The sequence below is a fragment of the Cebus imitator genome, unplaced genomic scaffold, assembly GCF_001604975.1.
Source record: "Cebus imitator isolate Cc_AM_T3 unplaced genomic scaffold, Cebus_imitator-1.0 Scaffold435, whole genome shotgun sequence".
NCBI lineage: Eukaryota > Metazoa > Chordata > Mammalia > Primates > Cebidae > Cebus > Cebus imitator.
Window position 1 is genome coordinate 844,349 of NW_016107750.1, and position 22,442 is coordinate 866,790.

At 46.4% G+C, this 22,442-nt stretch overlaps 1 protein-coding gene across 1 annotated transcript in view; it reads right to left on the minus strand.

Annotated features, from left to right (window-relative positions):
* MEI1 (meiotic double-stranded break formation protein 1) overlaps window positions 1-22,442 on the minus strand; it is a 95,520-nt gene that overhangs the window by 6,030 nt on the left and 67,048 nt on the right. The window contains exons 19-25 of the mRNA XM_037731994.1: window positions 21,316-21,591; window positions 15,691-15,856; window positions 13,568-13,672; window positions 11,064-11,174; window positions 10,619-10,779; window positions 7,731-7,812; window positions 7,365-7,540 (exon numbers count right to left, since the gene is read on the minus strand). Coding sequence (XP_037587922.1) covers window positions 7,365-7,540; window positions 7,731-7,812; window positions 10,619-10,779; window positions 11,064-11,174; window positions 13,568-13,672; window positions 15,691-15,856; window positions 21,316-21,591 — 1,077 coding nt within the window. The remainder of the gene's footprint in view (window positions 1-7,364; window positions 7,541-7,730; window positions 7,813-10,618; window positions 10,780-11,063; window positions 11,175-13,567; window positions 13,673-15,690; window positions 15,857-21,315; window positions 21,592-22,442) is intronic.

The following is a 22,442-nucleotide window of genomic DNA, read 5'->3' on the forward strand; positions in this document are numbered from 1 at the left end:
AAAAAAAAAAAAAAAAAAGTTAAATATACACTTATAATATGTGGTAGGCAGAAATTTAAGTTGGCCCATGACTTTTGCATCCAGATGTTATTCCTATGATTATGTTAATGGAAAAAGGGAGATTGGATGAGCCCAGTCTAATCACACAGGCCCTTTAGAAGAGTAGAGTTTTCTTTTTCTGGTGTCACAATAAAAAAACGGATTTGAAGTGTGAGAAGGACTTGATGTGCCATTACTCCAGAGACATTCAGAGATATATTCCAGTCCTGTGGCCTCAGAACTAAGCAGATGGGAAATTGGCCCCTGGCTCCTCCTCACCCCCGTACCACCCTTATCATTCCAGTGCCCACGGCCCTTCTTCAGAGCCCTCTGCTGCCACTGGCCTGCCCCTTCACCCCAGGTGACCCAGCATGGTGGACCCTGGACACTCTCTAGTCTTATTTCAACTAACATTTTCCTTCACTGTGTTCCATTCCTGAGGGAATGGAGGCTGTTCTCATGGGCTCATATTGTTTAATGTCAAAACACCCCTTTTATTTTGCAGATGGAGAACATGAAGATTAGTAAGTGACTTGCTAAACATCTTCAGAGTCAGAGGCTGGGCAGGTGCTTTGACACAGATCCCCGTGACTCTAGATACTGTACCTTCAACTGCATCACACTGGGCTACCCGACTGCTGAAGATTCTGCATAGCTGACCAGCACTGAGTTTGTAATGCTGGTGCCACCAGGCTGCTTTGGCCTAGAGGTATCAAGGAGGAGCAGCACCCAGAGCCCTAGCTTAGTCTTCATTGTCATTTTTCTCCCTTGACACCAGTTTTTTAAAGGATAGTTTTATTGAGATATAATTCAGGAACCATAATATTCATCCTTTAAAAGATATAATTCAGTAGTTTTTATTATATCTACAGAGTTGCACAGCAATATAATTCCAGAATATTTTTATCACCCCTAAAAAGAAACCTCATACTCAACAGTCACTCTTTGTTCCCCTATCCCTCCACTCAGTCCTAGGCAACCACTAATCCACTTTCTGTCTCTATAGATTTGCCTTTTCCAGACATTTCTCATAAGCAGAATCATATGTGCTCTTTTATGTCTGACTTCTTTAACTTAATGTGCTCAACGTTCATCCATGTTGTAGCATGTGTCAGTACTTCTTTCCTTTATATGGTCAAATAGTATTTCATTGTATGGATATACAATTTGTCTGTTCATCAGTTGATGGACATTGGGCTGTTTCTACTTTTTAATTATTGTGAATAGTGCTGCTATGAACATTCAGATACAAGGTTTTGTGTGGACATTCTCTACCTTCCTGCCACCACTTGGTACTATCTGTATTCTTATTTTAGCCACCCTCATGAGTATGAAGGTGGCCTAGCTGTCATTTGCATGTACAGCTTCTTGTTCACCAGTCGCCTTACCTCCAGGTGCTCTCCTTGCCCCCATCCTTCCCCACTGTGGCTGAAAGTGAACTTACTTTCTTTTTTTTTTTCTTTTGAGATGCAGGTCTCCCTCTGTCACCCAGGCTGGGGCTCAGTGGTGTGATAATAGCTCATGTCGGCCTCAACCTCCTGGGCTCAGGTGATCCTCCCATCTCAGCCTCCTGAGTAGATGGGCCTACAGGCATGTGCCACCATACCCAACTAATTTTTTGTATTTTTTATAGAGATGGGGTTGTACTGTGTTGCCCAGGCTGGTCTGGAATTCCTAGACTCAAAGCAGTTCACCCACCTTGTCCTCCCAGAGTGCTCGGATTATAAGCATGAGCCATAGCACTCAGCCTGAGAGGGAACTTTCACAAAGTCTGACAGCTGTCCTTCCACAGTTCCCACAGCAATTCTTAGCCTAGTGTATGAGGTATGGCTCAGTTTGGCTCTGCCCAGCTTTTTAGTCTCACTTTCTACCTCATTACACTCCACACCCCAGCATGCACTTTCAGCCTGTGATTTTGTATATGCTGTTGTCCTGCTGGAATGCCCTTCCCTCTATACCTCTGCCAAGACACCTTTCAAGGCTGAGTTCAAATGTCACTTTCTCTGTGAAGGCTCTGACTTCCCACACGGGGGACATTTGCCTAAAAGAAGTTTTCAGTTTTGTGGAAGAAGACAATGTAAACCACTGATCATATAATAAAATATGATTAATATGATACTCAATACAGAGCTGAATCAGCCATTCTGGGAGCTCAAGGAAGAGGGATTTCCTCTATGGATTACTGTGGAAGAAATATTTGCTGAATGTATGAATGATTGAACAAATGAATAAAAAGCTAGTTTTAAGACCAGGCACTATGGCTCACACCTATAATCTCAGAACTTTGGGAGGCCAAGGCAGGTGAATCACTTGAGGCGAGGAGTTTGAGACCAGCCTGGCCAACATGGTAAAACGCTATCTCTACTAAAAATACAAAAAATTGGCCAGGTATGGTGGCAGGTGCCTGTAATCTCAGCTACTTGAGAGGCCAAGGCAGGCAGATCGCTTGAGGCCAGGAGTTTGACCAGCCTGGCCAACATGGTAAAGCCCTGTCTCTACTAAAAATACAAAAATTGGCCAGGCATGGTGGCAGGTGCCTGTAATCTCAGCTACTGGAGAGGCTGAAGCACGAGAATTGCTTGAAATTGGGAGCCAGAGGTTGCAGTGAGCTGAATGAGCTAAGTTCATGCCACTGCAATCCAGTCTGGGCAACAGAATGAGAGTCTGTCTCAAAAAAACAAAAACCAAACACACACACACACACACACCCGCTAGTTTTAAACAACAAACTGGTAGAAGGGAATGAAGGAGGCTTAGCTCTAGCCATGAGGTCCTGGCCAGTGACAGAGGGGGCATTGTGGCTGAACACAGAAGGCCGGGAAATTTCTAGGTAGTATGGCAGTGAGAGAAAAGAGGAAAAGACTACTTGGTCCTGTTCACTAGGCAATTATAAGGGTAGTGACTGTGAGGCTAAGACAGGCTCCTCAGCAATACCCTCCTATAATCAGGGTAGTCCCAGCAGCTTCTATAGGGAGTCATGAGCTGCTCAGGTTGGGTTCCCCTTCCCAGGGACTGTTGAGGACAGGCAGTCAAAAACCTTCAGAGACACAAATACATGATTCCACTTATATGAGGTCCCTAGAGTAGTCAAATCCATAGAGATAGCAAATAGAACGGTGGATGCCAGGGGCTATTAGGGGGACTTGGGAGTTGTTTAATGGGTACAGTTTCAGTGTGGGAAGATGAAAAAGATCCATCTAGAGATGGATGATAGTGAAGGTTGCAAAACAACAACGTGAACGTACTTAATGCTACTGACCTATATACTTAAAATGATTAAAATACTAAATTTTATGTTATATATAATTACAATTAAAACAAGGCCAAGTGCAGTGACTCACACCTGTAATCCTAGCATTTTGGGAGGCCAATGCCAGAGGATTGCTTGAGCCCAGGAGGTCATGACCAGCCTGAGCAACATAGCGAGATATCATCTCTACAAACGTATTTTATTTTGTTATTTTTAATGTACTTTTGAGACAGAGTCTTGCTTTGTCACCCAGGCTGGAGTGTGGTGGCACGATCTTGGCTCTCTGCAACCTCGACCTTCGGGTTCAAGTGATTCTCCTGCCTCAGCCTCCCAAGTAGCTGGGATTACAGGCGCACGCCATCACACCTGCCTAATTTTTTGGTATTTGTAATAGAGACAGGGTTTCACCATGTTGGCCAGGCTGGTCTCGAATTCTTGACCTCAAGTGATCCACCCACTTCGGCCTCCCAAAGTGCTGAGATTACTGGCATGAGCCACTGTACCTGGCCTTGCTACCAATACAAAAGTATTTTAAAATTAGCTGGGTATGGTGGTGTATACCTGTAGTCCTGGCTATTCAGGAGGCTGAGGTGGCAGGATCACTTAAGCCTAGCGGGTTAAGGTGGCAGTGAGCCATGATCATTCCACTGCACTCTAGCTTGGGTGACAGTGCAAGACCCTGTCTCAAAAACAAAAATAAACAGTTGCCAGAGTCAGAGTTGAGTATCACAGGCCAGGGAAACACCTAGGCTCTTGGGCATGAGGGGCAAATGGGGAAAATGCTATACAATACCTCACTGGGAGCTGGGCATGGTGGTTCACACCTGTAGTCCTAGCACATTGGGAGGCCAAAGCGGGTGAATCACCTGAGGTCAGGAGTTTGAGACCAATCTGGCCGACATGGTGAAAGCCCGTCTCTATTAAAAATACAAAAAAAAGTTGGGCCTGGTGGCGTGCGCTTGTAATCCCAGCTAATCAGGAAGCTGAGGCAGGAGAATCACTTAAACCCAGGAGGCAGAGGTTGCAGTGAGCTGGGATCGAACCATTGCCCTCCAGCCTGGGTGACACAGCAAGACTCTGTCTCAAACAAACAAACAAACAAAAACTCACTGGCACCTCCCCCTAGTGTTTAGGCTATTGGTTTGAAGAAGGCTTTTTTATCATTCAAGGTCCAGTTCAAATGCTGCCTCTCCTGTGCAGCCTCCCTTGATTCAAATACAGGTTGAGACTGAGCACTCCTGTAATCCCACCACTTTGGGAGGCCAAAGGGGTGAATCACTTGACGTCAAATTCAAGACCAGCCTGGCCAATGTGGTAAAACCCACATCTACTAAAAATACAAAATTAGCCAGGCGTTGTGGTGCGTACCTGTAGTCCTACTTGGGAGGCTGAGGCAGGAGAATCACTTGAACTCAGGAGGCGGAGGTTGCAGTGAGCTGGGATCACACCACTGCACTCCAGCCTGGGCAACAGAGGGAGACTCCATCTCAAAAACAAACAAACAAAAAAAACAAATACAGGTTGACTATCTGTAATCCAAATATCCGAAATACAAAATACTCCAAAACCTAAAACTTTTGAGCACTAACATGATGCTCAAAGCAGATGCTCATTGGGCATTTTGAATTTTGGACTTTTGTATTAGGCATGCTCAACTGCTAAAAGGTGATTTTGGCATTACATGTAATTATTTGTGTTTCCTATAATCTGCCAACATGGCTGGGATCATGTCATATTAATTTCCGTGGTTTCCATCCATTCAACAAACATTCCCAAATGCCAATTTTGTGCCAAGCTCTGTGCTAGGTACTGGGAAATCATTCCCCTTACATCTCCTGTTCTGAATGTTAAAACAGGAACATCAGCCCTTTTAGAAACATTAGGGGGAAAGCATTTCCCTAACTCATCCTCCTCACCCAAAGCGGTTTCATCTAACAGGCAAGACACTAGCTTAAGATTTACCATGCCATCAGGGCAGGATTAAGGTATTAAAGGTTATGCCCTCATCAACTTAAACTCTTAAAATGCTAGCCAGCTGGCTCAGTGTCCATAATGCAAACACAGTTCCCACCTGTGGACCCCTGATCTGGCAAGGAGAAAGAAGGTAGTTTAGAAAGCTCATTTTAGACAGGTAGGATTAAGCAAGTATAATAAAATGTTATTCGTATAATCTAGGTGGTAGGTGTGTGAGTGTTCACTATAAAATTCTCTCGGCTGGGTGTGGTGGCTCAGGCCAGGCGCAGTGGCTCACACCTGTAATCCCAGCACTTTGGGAGGCCGAGGTGGGCAGATCACAAGGTTAGGAGATTGAGACCATCCTGGCCATGGTGAAACCCCATCTCTACTAAAAATACAAAAATTAGCTGGGTGTGGTGGCACGCGCCTGTGGTCCCAGCTCCTTGGGAGGCTGAGGTGGAAGAATCGCTTGAACCCAGGAGGCAGAGGTTGCAGTGAGCCAAGATTGCACCATTGCACTCCAGCCTGGTGACAGAGCAAGACTCCGTCTCAAAACAAACAAAATTCTCTCATTGCCGTATGTTTGAAAAATTGCAGGAAAAAAAAAAGGCCATTCTGACCCAGAGTCCCAGCCAATATTCTAGTATGATGTTTACCAGCAATAAAGCTGATGTTTTGGTTCTCATCTGATTCCTGAATTGTAAATTAGCTCTAAACCCAGAAGGGGAAGTAGACACAAAGATTAACCAGACTCAGTCCCTGCCCTTGAGTATATCACAGCCTGGTGGGGAGAAGAATGATAAGAAAATGGAAACTTGAAGTAGAAAGAGCTAAGTGCCATAATAGGATAGATGTTTGATCCTCAAGAACACAGAGGGGGCCAGGTGTGGTGGCTCACACCTGTAATCCCAGCACTTTGGGAGGCTGAGGCGAATGGATCACAAGGTCAGGAGTTTGAGACCAGCCTGGACAATGTGGTGAAACTCTCTCTACTAAAAATACAAAAATTAGCTGGGCGTGGTGGCACATGCCTGTAGTCCCAGCTATTCAGGAGACTGAGGCAGGAGAATCGCTTGAACCCGAGAGGCGGAGTTTGCAGTCAGCTGAGATTGTGCCATTGCACTCCAGCCTGGGTGACAGAGCAAGACTCCGTCTCAAAGGAAAAAAAAAAAAAGCAAAAGCCTTGTGCATGGATGTGCCACACAAGACAAGATTCAGCAACCACTGACTTAGCATAGGGCCCATTCCTGGGACATTTTCTTGGGACTCCCAGTACCCTTCACAGGCCATGACAGTGGGTCAGGGACTCAGGATGTCATGGGTAAGGTAAACACTGATCTCCAAGTGTCCCCTAAGCCATAAAACACAACCCATTTGGAGGCGGACATGCTTTTGCTTACCCTGGATACCCTCCTTCTTGTGGTGGCAGTTTCTCGTGGGGAACCATCCCTCTCTCTAGCCCACCTGGGCTATGGAGAGCTGATCATATACCCTGGCCTCCAGGAGAGGGCACTGACCCAAACCGGGCTACTCAGGGCATCCTATGCCCCAGCCATGAGACATTTTACCCAAGCCAGCCTAATGAGACTCAACTCTGGGAACTATAGGGAAAGAGAATCTTTTTCCCAGAGGATATAAGCTAGAAGCTACTGCTGGTCATCCTACTGTCTCATAAGAATAAAGCTGACAGTGAGGAATGTTGAGCCAAGAGATGGAGTCTGATAACCTTGTCTGAGCTTCTGGGATCCTGCTGTGCCTAAAGCCAGTATTGACCCCAGGACTTCTCAGTTACCAGTTTGAGTTTTGTTTCTGTCACTGTAGCTTTAAAAGTCTTACCCAGGCAGGGCATGGTGGTTTATGCCTGTAATTCTAGCACTTTTGGAGGCTGAGGTATGAGGATCACTTGAGGCCAGAAGTTTGAGACCAGCCTGGCAATATAGCAAGACCCCGTCTGTATTTAAAAAATTTAAAAAAAAATAATATTTTTTTCAAGTCTCACTCAATCCACCCTCCAATCCCTGGTAGGAATATCAGGCCCTTGACAGGCAGCTGCCCCTTCCTGCCATTGTCCTGGCAGAAGCAAGCCCCACTGCCTGTGCCCACTCAGCAAGGGCCTTACCTGCACCAGGAGGTTCTGCAGCCCAATGACCAGGGACCGCACTTGTGATGTTCGCAGTGGAGCTAAGACAGTGTCCTCAGTGGCTGGCAGTGGCGGGACCCCTGAGGGTACCAGGGCCACCAGGGCAGAGGAAAAGCTTTGTCGCAGGGCTGTCCGCAGGAAGCATAAGATAGCAGCTGGAAGCAGAAGACTCCTTACACCCAGTTCCTGTCTCCTTCCCACCTCCCGCCCAGCTCTGTCACAGGATGGAAGACAATGAAGATGAGACAATTATGGAGTGACCACAGGCTGGTCTGTATGCTGGTCCTATTTGAAAACCTGGGCAAAAAGCTTTTCTTCTCCTGCTGGAGACTTGTGGACCCATACCTGAGAGCAGTGCAGCATTTTTCTTTGGAAAGCTGAGAGCCTTCAATACTTGGTCCATTTCCACAGAGAGTGTCTGGTGAACCTGGCAGGGCAGAGGGCAAAAGGCTAACCCCAAGTCTGAACAGAAAATAACCTGCCTGAATATCTCTTCTACCACCTCCCCAGACATATCCACTGCATCAAAAGGGGACAGAGGAGGCCACAGAGTCTTCCAAGCTGCACCGGTCCTAGCTTCAGGAGCATGAGGAAGAGAATCAAGTCTGTACCTGGAGAACTGTTTTTCTCCCAAATCTCCCTCATCCTCATTGGCCTCCTCCACCAGACAGCCTTCCCTGGCCTCATCTGTGGTTCAGCCTCTGGCTCTGCCCACTATACCCCTAACTCAGAAGATCTGGAGTCAGACAGGTCAAATCAAAATCCTGGCTCTCAGATCAGGTACAGCAGCTTACACCTGTAATCCCAGCACTTTGGGTGGCTGAGGTGGGAGGATTGCTTGAGCCCAGGAGTTCAAGACCAGGCTGGACAACATAATGAAGCCCCATCTCTACAAGAAAATACAAAAAACATTAGCTGGGCATGGTAGCATGCACCTGTAGTCCCTGCTACTCAGGAGGCTGAGGTGAAAGAATCACTTGAGCCGGGAGGCCAAGGCTGCAGTGAGCTGGGATAGCGCCACTGCACTCCAGCCTGGGCAACAGACTCCATCTCTTTAAAAAAACGAGCCGGGCGCGGTGGCTCACGCCTATAATCCCAGCACTTTGGGAGGCCGAGGCGGGTGGATCACGAGGTCAAGAGATCAAGACCATCCTGGGCAACACGGTGAAACCCTGTCTCTACTAAAACTACAAAAAATTAGCTGGGCATGGTGGCACGTGCCTGTAATCCCAGCTACTCACGAGGCTGAGGCAGGAGAATTGCCTGAATCCAGGAGGCGGAGGTTGTGGTGAGCCGAGATGGCGCCATTGCACTCCAGTCTGGGTAACAAGAGCGAAACTCCGTCTCAATCAATCAATCAATCAATCAATAATAAAAAAATTAAAAAACGATAAAAAAATAAAAATCCTGGCTTTGTCACCTGTCAGCTGTATGCCCTTGGGCAAGTCACTGCACCTCTCTCAGCATGGCTTACTTTCTTCATCTATGAAATTAAGACAACACCCACTCGCTTTCACTCCCTCCAGAGCTATTGTGAGGGACAGCTGAGGATCAGCATCAGTAAACATGACTTTAATGTCAAGCAATGCCCAAATTGAGGGGCCAGTTGGGGTGTCAGTTTCAAAGCTATTGAACCTGCTCTCCTCAGCCAGAACATAGGCTGCCTGAGAGCAGGAACTACTCTTCTTCTGCTTGGTTCTATCAGTCTGGCACAAAGTAGTTCCTTAGAAACTCCTATTGAAAGCAGTAAGTTCTAGGCAGAAGAACCAACTTGTAAAAAAGCATGGAGATATCATACTAAGGTAAGATGTTAATAACATGAAACTATGTGTGTGTGTCGGGAACTCTCTGTACGACCTGCACCATTTTTCTATAAAACTGTCCTAAAAGTGAAGTCTATTAATAATAAACAAAACAGACAAAAAAAGGTATGGCAAAGTGAAGGAGCACAGCTGACTGGGAGAAGTGCAAATGCCTAGCCAGAGGACAGGGAAGGTGGGTGGGAATGGCAGAAAATAAGGCTGCAGAGGGCCAGGCCTAGAGGAGGACAAAAAGGCTGTTGAAGGAGCTTGGGCAGAAGGGATGTGAGGACAGAATGTGGCTGCAATGATAGGACATGCAGAGGGAAGAGGCGGGTGGCCAGGAGATTATAACTGGGTCACATTAGTAGGGAGGATGAATGATCAGGCCTGAGTCAGGGCGCTGGAAGTAGCTAGGAATAGGTAATTGCCTAGGTGTGAGCTGAGTGCCAGGCCAGAGACAAGGACAAAATGCCAGTTTTCTCCTGGGCAGGTGATACAGAGAGCTGGATGGGCCGAGCAGCCTCACATGGAAAATTAGGAAAGGTTTCTGTCCTAAACCAACCCAACCACAGGCAGTAATCTGCAGGATCTGCCAGAGCATAGATTTGCCACAGCTTGTTGCCCCTCTGGGGGTCAAAGTTTAAAACTAATGTCACTTCTCTGTGCCTATCACTAGATTGGCACAGTACTAGGCACAGTGTGAGGATACCACAGAGGCTAGCAGATGTTTTCCATGAGAAGCAGCCCACAGAGGAGCTCACACAGAGCACTGTGATGACAAGGCCCTACAAGAGGGAGGGGCTGAGGAGAAAGGAGGTGCTCTGTGGATATGTCCACTGCTCTTCTCTGTCCCTGCATCACCTTCTGGAACAGTAATGACAGCTAACCATGTGCAGCATTACAAAGCTTGCCATGCTGCACTTCGAGGTCACAGGTTGGCTTCTGCCTCCCTGTCTGGTCTGACCTGCGCCATTCATTTCCCGCATTCTCACCACACAAAGCACCTCACCACTCCCCAAATATATAGACTATGTCCTGAATTTGTGCAGCTTCATCCCTTTGCTCATATTGTTCTCTCTACCTGGAATGCTTTTCCCTACTATCTTTGCTGAGTACAATCTTATCTTTCAAGACTACAAGCTTCCTAAGGGTAGGACACATGCTATATTCATTTTTTATTCCTCTGTGCCAAGAATAGAGCCTGGAGTGTGAGTAAACCTTGTGTGTTAAGTGGGTTAATATAAACCAACCTGATAACAACCCTGGGATGTTTTCCCCGTTTTGTACATAAGGAAACTGAGCTCAGAAAAGGTAAATACCTTGCTAAGGTCACACAGCTAATAAGCCCCAGAACTGGACCAGAACTCAAGATCTTCAACACTCCTTTGAGTGCCACCCCGTGCCTCAAAGCCACAGGAGTTAGAAACTAACCTGCAAACTGCCCTTGTGCTGCTGGGCAGATAAAGAGCTGGTGAGCAGCCAGGCAGAGCAGAGGAGCGTTGTCCTGGGAGAGTCTGCTTCTGTCAAGGTGAGTGCCAGCATCTTCTCCAGAAGCTGCATCAGGCCTGTGCCGCTCAGGAGCACTGCAGCAGCTGCAGGAGGTGGGCAGGGCAGGGCCCACAGGAGTTACAGAGGAGCTCCAGCTAAGCACCACAACGGTGCTTAGCACCTGATGGGGGCTTCACAAACAAAGGATCATCCTGAGGTTCTAAGGGTCCCAGCTTCATAACAGAAGCTCAGGTTATTAGAACCAGAAAGGACCTTTTGACTACCAGCCATACATACAACCCTATTTTTTTGAGATGGAAAAGTTGAGGTAGAGAGGGTCACAGACACTGCCCAGAACTCTTCACTGTCCCAGCGTGGGCCCCTGCACCTCTTTTTTGACTGCTGGGTGTGGTCTGATGAAGGCTCCAGTACAGGAAGTTGAAGGAGGGCTGCAGGATATCCACGTCAATGGGGCTGCACTTCCCACACAGCTTGCTCACTGCAAGAGATGAGTCCCCAGGTGGCCTACTGCACAGCACTCACACTTGTCACAGGTGGTGACCTGCAACTGGCTATTTCAGATGTCAGTCTTGGGGAGCAAGAACAAACTAAGTGTCCCTGACGTTACAACCAATGGAAAGAAACAGTGACAAACCTTAAGGCACATTCATACCCTCCATCTAGACAAACATCAGGCAAGCAGCCTACAGCTGCACATTAGCCAGAAAGACTATAGCAGTTGAGATGTTCATCTTCACTACCTTCCCAAGGGAAATTTAACAGTCGAATGAAGTGCAGTTCCCTGCACTTGCCACATCGTCTCTCTCACATCACTTCATTTGGCTAAGCCTCTAGTCCTAGTCAGCAATCAAGATTCAGCTCAGGACTGCACAGTGACTTATACCTGTAATCCCAACACTTTGGGAGGCTCAGGCAGGCAGATTGCTTGAGACCAGGAGTTTGAGACCAACCTGGGCAACGTGGTGAGACCCCATCTCTCCACAAAAAATACGAAAAATTAGCTGGGCATGGTGGCACACACTGGTAGTTCCAGCTACTTGGGAGGCTGAGGTGGAAGGATCACTCGAGCCCAAGGGGTTGAGGCCTCAGTGAGCAGTGATCATGCTACTACACTTCAGCCTAGGTGACAGTGAAATCCTGTCTCAAAAAAAAAAGATTTAGTGAAAAGTTAGTCTCCCCTTTGAAGCCTTCCTTAACCTCTCAAGGCAAGATTAGATGCTGCTTCTGCATTCCCCCAGGCTTCATGAGTACTACATTACACTGTAAATAGCTATAGAACATATCCCTTTACTACTGGGAACTCCCACTTCCCATCTCCCTACCCCCATCCTAATAGGAAATCTACCTACATCTCCATTCACTTTTTGGCAGCCATATCACACCCTGACTTCTAATTGGCCTGCGGTCACCCAAACCAGCAGGTCTCCACCCCGAACCACAATCCTCTACTCTCTGTGCTATCATATAGAAGTGCTCAAGGATTATATGTAAATGCCCTATTACATTTCATGGGTGGGTTTCAGCCTGTTACTCCCTGTCAGAGTCTCTTTTGAAAGCTGACTTTGTCACACACAGATCTCCCTCCTAGCTTAGTGTCATCCTTAATCTCACAGACAGGCTAGTGATGACTGGCACCAGGCTGAGGCCATCTGCAACCTATCCCCAGTGGCCTTTTTTTGAATCTGACACTGATCTTCTCATGAGGAGGACTGGGCTTCAGGCAGGGAAGGTACCCCATTTTCACCTGTGGCTAGAGGACCTGGGGGTCTACAGACATTGAAGACACATCATTTTTCCTATTAATTTCAACCTTTCCTCAGCAAATCTTCCTGTAGGTACTGCCTATGAAGTGATGATAACATCACAAGTTGAAAAACCAAGGAGGTCTGAGGTGTGGGTCAGAAAGAAGCCTGGAGAACCGTGAACTGGATCATCAGATCTGAGTCAATTGTAGGATGAGGTGGAGAGCTGACCTTGTACCAGGAAAAAAAAAAATCTGCATGGATAGCAACTGTTGAAGGCCTACTGTGTATCAAGCACTGTGTGACATTCTTTATCTAACTAGATAAGTATTCCTTATCTCAATCTTAAGTCAGGGAAGTACTGCTACTTTACCTATGAGGAACCTAAGGCTCACAGAGACTAGATGATTGCTAGTGACTAAGCTGAGATTCAAACCCAGGACTTCCTGACTCTAGAGCTTATGCCTGTTACACATTGATTTGTTTGTTTTAGAGATGAGGTCTCACTCCATTACCCAGGCTAGAAGCAGTGGTGAGATCATAGCTCACTGCGCCCTCGACGTCTTGAGTTCAAGCAATCCTCCCACCTAGGCGCCTCCAAGTAGCTGGGACTATAAGTCTGTGCATCACCATACACAGCTAATGTTTTTGTATTTTTTTGTAAAGACAAGGTTTCACCATGTTGCCTAGGCTGGTCTTGAATTCCTGAGCTCAAACGATGCATTGCCTCAGACTCCCAAAGTGCTAGGATTACAGGCATGAGCCACCATGCCTGGCCGTTTGTAGAGGCAGGGTCTTGCTATGTTGCCCAGGCTGATCTTGAACTCCTGGCGTCAAACAATCCTCCTGCCTCAAACTCCGAAAGTGTGGGGATTACAGAAATGAGCCACCATGCCTGGCCTCATATGATGATTTTTTGCAGGGGTGGGGTGTCTCCTAAACATTCCCAGAGAACAAGCAGAGAAGGTCCTGACAGGTCCTTTAGCAAGAAACCCCTAGGAATAGAATGACATACTAGCTTCTTCCATAGGGATGAAAGGGTAGAAGAAAGAACACCAGCCTACTGCGTGAGCACCCACTGCACACCCAGCCCTGGGCCCATGGGTGCTGTCTCAAGCAGGCAGGGCACCTTGGTGAAGGAGCTTCATGGCCATGCTGTCCAGTTCTTCCTCTGACACATTCCTGAGCTGCATCACGGAGAGGAGGCTCAGCAGCAATGGTAGGTTCCCCAAGGCTGTGAAGAACAAGGAGGGGTGGGCAGGAAGTCTGATGCTCAGATCACCTAAAGGTCGGACACCCTGCCCTGCTTTAATGGCCCATAATAACAGGTTCAAAGTTTTCTGTTTCCTAAGAAGTCAGATGTTTTGTTGGGATTTACCCCTATATCTTTCTTCATTCAGGACAGGCGTAACTACTAGGTGCTAGACATAGGTTGGTACCAAGAATTCATTATTTCATTTAATCCCATGAAAAAAAATGTGAAGCATGGATTGTTATTCCCATTTTGCACTTACAAAATTGAGGTTCAGAGAGGCTGAGTGACTTCTCCAAGATCCCACAGCCAGAAAGTGGCAGGGCGCTATGGTCTGAATGTTTGTGTTCCTCCAAAATTCATGTTGAAATCTTAACCCCCATTGTGATAATATTAGGAAGTAAGATTTCTGGTAGATGACTAAGGAGGGTAGAATCCTCATAAATGAGATGAGTGGCCTTTTGAAAGAAACTGTGAGGCACTCCCTCCCTCGCCCCTTCTTCTTACATAGTAAGAAGACAAGCCATCATGCTGGCACATGCCTGTAACTCCAGCTACTCAGGAGTCTGAGGTTGGGGGATTGCTTGAGTCTAGGAGGTCAAGGCTGTGGGGGCCAGGGGAGGAGAAGGAGGAAGAAAAGAGGAGGAGAAGGAAGAAAGGAGGAGGAGGGAAGGGATAAGGAAAAGTGGAAAGAGGATGAGAAGGAGGAGGAGGAGGAAGAAAGAAAGAAAAGAAAAGAAAAAGAAAGAAAGAAAGCAGAAAGAAAGAAAGAAGGAAAAATAAGACAGCCATTTATGAACCACAAAGTGGGCTTTCAGCAGACACTGAATCTTCCAGCAACTTGATTTTGGATTTCCTAGGCCCAAGAACTGTGAGAAATAAATTTCTGTTGTTTGTAAGTTACCCAGTCTATGGTCCAAACAGATTAAGACCCAAATCTGAATCCAATGCCCATGGATTTCCTACTTTATTTCCACTAAATCTTATGGTTCTTAACCAGTATTATCAGTTAAGCATGGCTTGTCCTTCCCGGAAAAGGAATAACTCATCTACTCTTGACACCTACTTCCAAACCCTCAGTCCTCTGTCAGGTAGCCACAAATTGCCTCTCGCTTTGCTTAGAAATTTAATTTTAAAATTCAGCTTCTCTAAAAATAGAAAAAAACAGGGCTGGGCACAGTGGCTCACCCCTGTAACCCAAGCACTTTGGGAGCCTGAAGCAGGCAGACCTCTTGAGCTCAGGAGTTCGAGTCCACCCTGGGCAACATGGTAAAACCCTGTCTCTCCTGAAAATACAGAAATATTAGCCAGGTGTGGTGACACATGCCTGCAAGTCCCAGCTACTCAAGAGGCTGAGGCACAAGAATTGCTTGAACCTGGGAGGCAGAGATTGCAGTGAGCTGAGATCTTGCCACTGCACTCCAGCCTGGGTGACAGATAAAATAATAATAAAATAAAATAAAATACATAAAATATTAAATAAATTAATAAATCAATCAATCCCAATTTCAGTGTCTTCATACTGTACCAAACATCAGGCTTCCTTGACTCCAGTGAGTACCATTCCAGATTTGGAAACTATTCTCCCGGATCTCACTGGGAGCTTCCAACACATCACAGATCCACCTCCCTCCCCAGACCCTCCAGACTGCTGCTACCTCCAGCTTCCTCCAGACTTCCCACTTTCTTCTTCCCACAGCGGGGCTGCCGTTCTTATGACAAACAACTCTGAGCACATGCTGCACAGGGTGGGGACATGCACGCACACATCAAACATACCTATTCATGTTAAACATTTGCACATCAAACCAAGCTTGTGGTACACCCACTCTGCAGTGAGAGAAAGGAGGTAAGGTTTGGCTTGATGCCACAATGGCCTGACTTTTCTTTTTCAGCTAAGACCCTGGTTCTTTCTCCTGGAACAGACCTAACAAAGATAGAGATGCCCATTCTTGACTGGCTTTCAGGTCAAAGTGTGCCCACAGCACCTGCAGACTGACCTCCTGATGGGGAGGCCCCATGCTCCACTAGCAGACGCTGTAGGATCAGCAGGAAGTGGCCTCGGATAAGACCGCCCACTTGGATATCCTCATTCTTCCTCAGGAAGGTCCTCAGGCTAATCAGTACCTTGCGTGCTATGTCCACTGGGCTGGAATAGATTAGGTCCTGAGCAGGAAAGAAGAAAGCCAGAGATCAGAGGGTATGGCAGTTGGGGAAAGTGACAATGAGGAATATAGGAGCAGGAAAAGGGCCCAGAATTATAGTGTCACAAAAACTGGGTAATCGCTCTCTTACTAAGCACCTGTTAGGTATCAAAGGCTCTCTAGGTACACTGACACCTCACAACCACCTCTTAGAATAGAGCCACCCTTATTAAATTCATCCCAAACAGGAGAAAACAGAGGCTCAGTGAGATTACATGACTTGCTAAAGGTCATATAAGCCAGTGGCACAGACAGAATTTGAATGCACGTCTCCCAACTCCAAGTCCAAAGCTCTATTTTCCAGGATGCCTCCCTCTTGCAAATGGAAGAACTAGAGTCAAAAGGTTGTTTTCAGGACGGGGAACCTAAGGTATGCCTTAAAGGAGAAGAGGAGAGAGTGATTATGTCATTGGGCAGGAAGAGTATAAATTAGGGCAGATTCAGTGCACAGAAAGGGAAGTGAGGACCAGGTCAGGCCCCTTCTCTACCAAGGCATCTGGCTATCTCTGCCCCAAGCTATAAAGGCCATAGGCTCAGAGGATGTGAAAGGACATAGGTTTTTTTTCCTTGATCTTCTTTTTAAAATTTTTTTTTCTTTTTTCACATATCCCCACTGGGGAAGGACATTTCTTTTTATTTTGCATTCAGAGTTATTTTATTTTATTTTATTTATTTATATATTTTTTGAGACGGAGTTTCGCTCTTGTTCCGCAGGCTGGAGTGCAATGGCGCGATCTCGGCTCACCGCAACCTCCGCCTCCTGGGTTCAGGCAATTCTCCTGCCTCAGCCTCCTGAGTAGCTGGGATTACAGGCACGTGCCACCATGCCCAGCTAATGTTTTGTATTTTTAGTAGAGACGGGGTTTCACCGTGTTGACCAGGATGGTCTTGATCTCTTGACCTCGTGATCCACCCGCCTCGGCCTCCCAAAGTGCTGGGATTACAGGCATGAGCCACCGCACCCGGCCTAGAGTTATTTTAATGAGTATCTGTTAAAGACAAAGGCAGTCAGAAGCTGCACCAGAGGCTACCCTACTGATAGCTCCTGGCACCTACCAGCTCAAAGAAGCCAATTCCTTTGGACAGGCTAATGTGCTGGGCCAGTTTGGAGTGAGTGCTATGAATCCAAGGTCAACAGACTTCCTCTCCAGGGAGGAGAGCTCCTGACAGAGAGATATGGCTACAATGCACCTGGCCAGACAAACCCAGGTGTGCTGATCACTGGGCAGAAGGAGAGGGATGGGGTCACAGGGATGTCTCAGTTTGGCTCTTAGAAACCTCCACAGTTGCTGGAAAAATGACTATAATATCAGTAACAACCACTCAGTTAGGGCCTAATAATGTCAGGTACTATGTTGTTTATACAATAGCTGTATATTTGTTTATACATTATTTATAGCTCTATAATAACTCTTCCAGGTAGGTGTCAAATGAGAAAACTGGGGCGGGTTAATCAGTTTACGTATCAAGAAAGTAATAAAGTTGTAAATTCTATTGCACTGAGTTAATGAAGGGAAGGGATGAGGTCTACTTCATCTTCCTCACCTTGTAAGGACTTAGAAAACATCTCTGGATAGGGTCACAGAATGAGAGGGCTACAGAGGATCTAGATAATTTTTTCCAATACCTTTACAGAGTATGAGCTGAAGCCCAGTGGGAAGGGAGGGGCATGATTTGCCCAGGGTCACAGAGCCCAAGCTCAAACCAGTTTCCTGGTCTTGCGCCTTCATCAACACATCACTGCCCCACTGCCACTAGTCCCTCAGAAATCTGAGTTAATGAATGTTAAGGGAATAAAAGGAAAGGGGCTACTCAGCTTTGGGTAGCTATGGTGAATGCTGGAGGAAGAGGAATATGTGGACCCCACCATTATGGGTCAGTAGGAAGGCTCTGGGCATGACCTAATCTGTAGTCTCTGCTCTCCAGAGCTGTCCAGAACTCTCTGGGATTAGACAGACCAGAGTGATTTGGCCAAGGAGGAAATAGAACTTCTGTGATGTCATTGTTCCTTCACAACTAAACAACCTATATGAAAGACCACCCATTGATAAGAGTGGCAATTTATTGCTTTGTTTTCAGCTGTTAATTACCCCTATCAAAACCAGAAATTGGTACCAACACATTTAAAAAAAAATTTTTTTTTTTTTTTTTGAGATGGAGTCTTGCTCTGTTGCCAAGGCTGGAGTGCAGTGGTGCAATGTCAGCTCATTGCAACCTCCGCTTCCCGGGTTCAAGTGTTTCGATGCCTCAGTCTCCCGAGTAGCTGGGACTATAGGCACTCGCCACCACGCCTGGCTAATTTTTTGTATTTTTAGTAGAGATGGGGTTTCACCATGTTATCCAGGATGGTCTCCATCTCCTGACCTCAATATCGACCTGCCTCGACCTCCCAAAGTGCTGGGATTACAGGCATGAGCCACCGTGCCTGGCCCAACACATATTTTTAGACTCTGTTTCCCTCCTGTGGCTAGAAGCTGGGGAGAAATGGTAAGAATTATATAACTAAACAGACAACAAAGTTGTTCCTCGCTGTTCTTTTTTACCATTGATGTCTCCAGGATCTAATTTAGTGAAAAACTTACTAACGCTGGGCTCTTAGTCCATGACCCTTATTAACTATATGACCTTGGGCAATTCAACTAGCTTCTCTGAGATGAACTTTTTCTGATTCAGAGGCAGAGTTAATGATTAGTGAATGACAGCCCACTATGTGAAGCAAACCAAGAGTGTTCCTATATACTATCTCATCTACTCTCACGTTATGTCCATTTTCTGTGGGAGGAAACTGAAGTTCAGAGTAGCCTCTATCTTCCTAGTCCTCTATGCAGCAGCCCATCTTAAAGGCCACTCCTTCCTGTTAAGCTCTAGCACAAGACTCCTCTCTGCCCTAACCCCACCACCTCCAGAAAGGAGAGGTGATGAGAATGGTGCATATTCAAGGACAAGGATTGAGTCACCAGGATAAAGAATGGGACATCTACTGTAGCTTCCCAGTGACATAGACTCTAAGGATTTGGTCTCCTGAGATTCACTTGTTTGGTTTGCTTCTTTTAATACTTAGATTTATAGCCTAGGAGTATCAGGCCATCCCATATAGCCTAGGTGTGTCGTAGGCTAGACCATCTAGATGTGTGTAAGTGTACTCCAGGATGTTGACACAACCACAAAAATCAATTAACACTGTGTTTCTCAAAACATATTCCCATCATTAAGCAATGCATGACTATATTGTCACTACTATCCCTAAGTATATCAGAGGACCTAAATTTGTTGTTTTTTGTTTGTTTTTTTCAGATGGAGTCTCACTCTGTTGCCCAGGTTGGAGTGTAGTGGTGTGATCTCAGCTCACTACAACCTCCACCTCCTGGGTTCAAGCGATTCTCCTGCCCTAGCCTCCCTAGTACCTGGGATTACAGGCATGCACCACTACACCCGGCTAATTTTTGTATTTTGAGTAGAGACAGGGTTTCATCATGTTTGCCAGGCTGGTCTCGAGCTCCTGACCTCAGATGATCCACTTGCTTCAGCCTCCCTAAGTGCTGGGATTACAGACGTGAGCCATCACACCCCGCTGAATTCATTATTATTTTTGTTATGAAATAGAGACTTAGATCTATCCATACCTATAATTCAACGGGTCATAAATATTTATAAGTGTTAGGGACAAGCTGCCTCAGAAAATCATCCAAGTTGACCCCTTCCTCCTACTCTTGATTGCTCTGCAGCTGCATTTCTGAACTCCTATCTAAGTGCCACATCAAGGCTGCCAGATGTGCTACAATTAAGCAAAGCCTGATTACAGCCATCCGGGCAGCTTGGGGGAGGACAGGGAAAACCAGTGTTTGCTATCCATACTTGTAAATTCCTGTTTGACACATACCTGTAAAATCCTGGGTTCATTTTTAAAAACTGCTGCCAAAAAAGTCACAGGATGATGTATTGTAAGTCTGTCACAAGTTAACAAACTATGTATCTGCCTGTTACAGCTGATAGATTATCTCAGTCCTGAAATTCCTTTATGCCCCTCTCACCCCTTGTAAACCCCTCATTTTGTAAGCTCAGGGCTGCCTCCTCTGACTGTTACGGGGCAGCCCAGCAGGTTAATAAAACATGCTTGCCTGACTTGGGGTCTTTTCTCCTTTCTCTCAGCTAACCTTACAATAAGTACCTACTATGTGTGAGAAACTGACCCCAAATATTTCATCTGGTGAAGAAAATCTAGTATCTTAGCTCTGTCCCCTGCTACTCTAATTTGTTGTTCAATGTGCTTTGTTGAGTGGAAGGGAAAAAGTGGAGTTAAAGCCAGTGTGTTGGAAATTGCAGACACGAGGCAGTTTACCTTATCTAATCTAATTAACCCATTTAATTACTGATGGGAATTTCAGTAATGTCTTACTTCATTAAAAAGTATTGACAGCCTGGACAATGAAGTGAATCTCCATTTCTACTAAAATATAAAAATAAAAAATTAGCTGGGCGTGGTGGCGTGCACCTGTAGTTCCAGCTACTCAGGAGGCCGAGGCAGAAGAATTGCATGAAGGGGAGAGACGCAGGTTGCAGTGAGCAGAGATCACACCACTGCACTACAGCCTGGGTGACAGAATGAAACTCTGTCTCCAGGGGAAAAAAAAAAAAAAAAGCATTAGGACATCTGACAATTCTAGGTATGCCTGAGCAAGTATGTTACACATGTAATATTATCATGTGAGTCATGGCAAAAAAAGAGGAGGAGACCCTCTGCCATCAGATAGTTCCATCTACATGTCCCAGGAGCTTCCTTTGACATTAAACCTGTGTTAGCAGAGTCTGCCTGAGAGATGACAGGGAGGTGAGAAGGGATGGTGACTAAGATCTGCATTTTATAGTGTCATCCCCGAGGAAGAGAGGCACACATCTCTCAGTGCCATAGACTTCCATTAGACTTAGAGAACAGTGTGGATTTAAAGAAGTCAGGCACCTGCAAGTAGAAGAGACCCCCCCACTCACATGGAGACAGTAATAAATCCAGAGGTGGGCTAAAGCAGCTGTGGGTGCCCTGACCTCAGTAAATCAGCACCCAGAGAGAAAAGGCCCACCATTTTTTTTTTTTTTTGAGACAAGAGTCTCGTTTGGTTACCAGGGGCAAGGCTCGAGGGCAGTGGTGCGACCTCCGCTCACTGCAAACTCCGCCTCCTGGGTTCAAGCAATTCTCCTGCCTCAGCCTCCCGAGTAGCTGCGACTACAGGCGCGTGCCACTATGCCCGGCTAATTTTTGCATTTTAGTAGAGACAGGGTTTCACCACGTTGGCCAGGATGGTTTCAATCTCTTGACCTGGTGATCCACCCACTTCGGCCTCCCAAAGTACTGGGATTAGAGGCATGAGCCACAGCGTCTGAAGGTCCACCATTTCTGAATGTAGAAATGAAGGAGTGGTCACCTACCAGCAAGATAAGCAGGATGCTGGGGATGCTTCTGAGCAACTGGAACAGGACTGCTAAGCTGGTAGGAAGGGTGGGCTGCCCAGCAGAGGTGACATCATTGAATTCCTCATAGCTGCTCTCTTCCCAGGAGAACCAAAGTTCCAGGACACGGTGCCCAAACCTACTCATGAGCTCTGGATACAACAGAAAGAACCTGAGCAGGAGTGGATGGTGGGTATAGACTAGCTGCAGGTCTGGGATGCCCTCTAGGAATTTTCTGATTGCACTGACCATAGCCTGGAGGCAAAAGAACGAAAGGGGTTAATGCACCTTGCAGAGGACCCAACAGACCCCAGCATAGGCAAGACATGACTAGGAAAAATGTACTGGCATCTCAGTATTCCAGGACACCTTGGCTGGCTCATCCCAAGGCACTCTAGTGAGAAAATACCATTGAACTTACCTTATAATAGAAGTTCTCAACTAGGGGTGATTTTGCTCCCATGGGACATTTAGTAAAGTCTAGAGTTATTTTTTACTATCTTGATTGGGCGGAATGCTACTGGCATCTAGTGGGGAGAGAGCAGGGATGCTGCTAAATATCCTACAATGCCAGGAAAGCCTAACACACACAAAAAAAATAATCTGGTGCAAAATGTTAATAATGCCGAGGTCTAGAAACCCAGCTTTATGATGGTACCACAGTGGGTTGTAATTGTCAGTGTGCATGTCTACCTCCCACCTAGACTGAAAGCTGTTTGAGGGTAAGGACTGTGGCAGATTAATCTGTGCAATTACCATAGAGCCTGACACAGAAAAGGTGAAGGAGAGATAGGCTGAATAATTTTTTACTTCTCACAAACCTACCTCTTCCCATTGCACATAAAACAATGTTCAAATTCGTTGGTATGAGGCTGGGAGCAGTGATTCACGCCTGTAATCCCAGCACTTTGGGAGGTCAAGGCTGGCAGATCACCTCAGGTAGTGAGTTCGATACCAGCCTGACCAACAGGGAGAAACTCTATCTCCACCAAAAATACAAAACTAGCTGGGCATAATGGTGCATGCCTATAATCTCAGCTACTTGGGAGGCCGAGGAAGGAGAACTGCTTGAACCCAGGAGGTAAGGTTGCGGTGAGCCGAGGTAA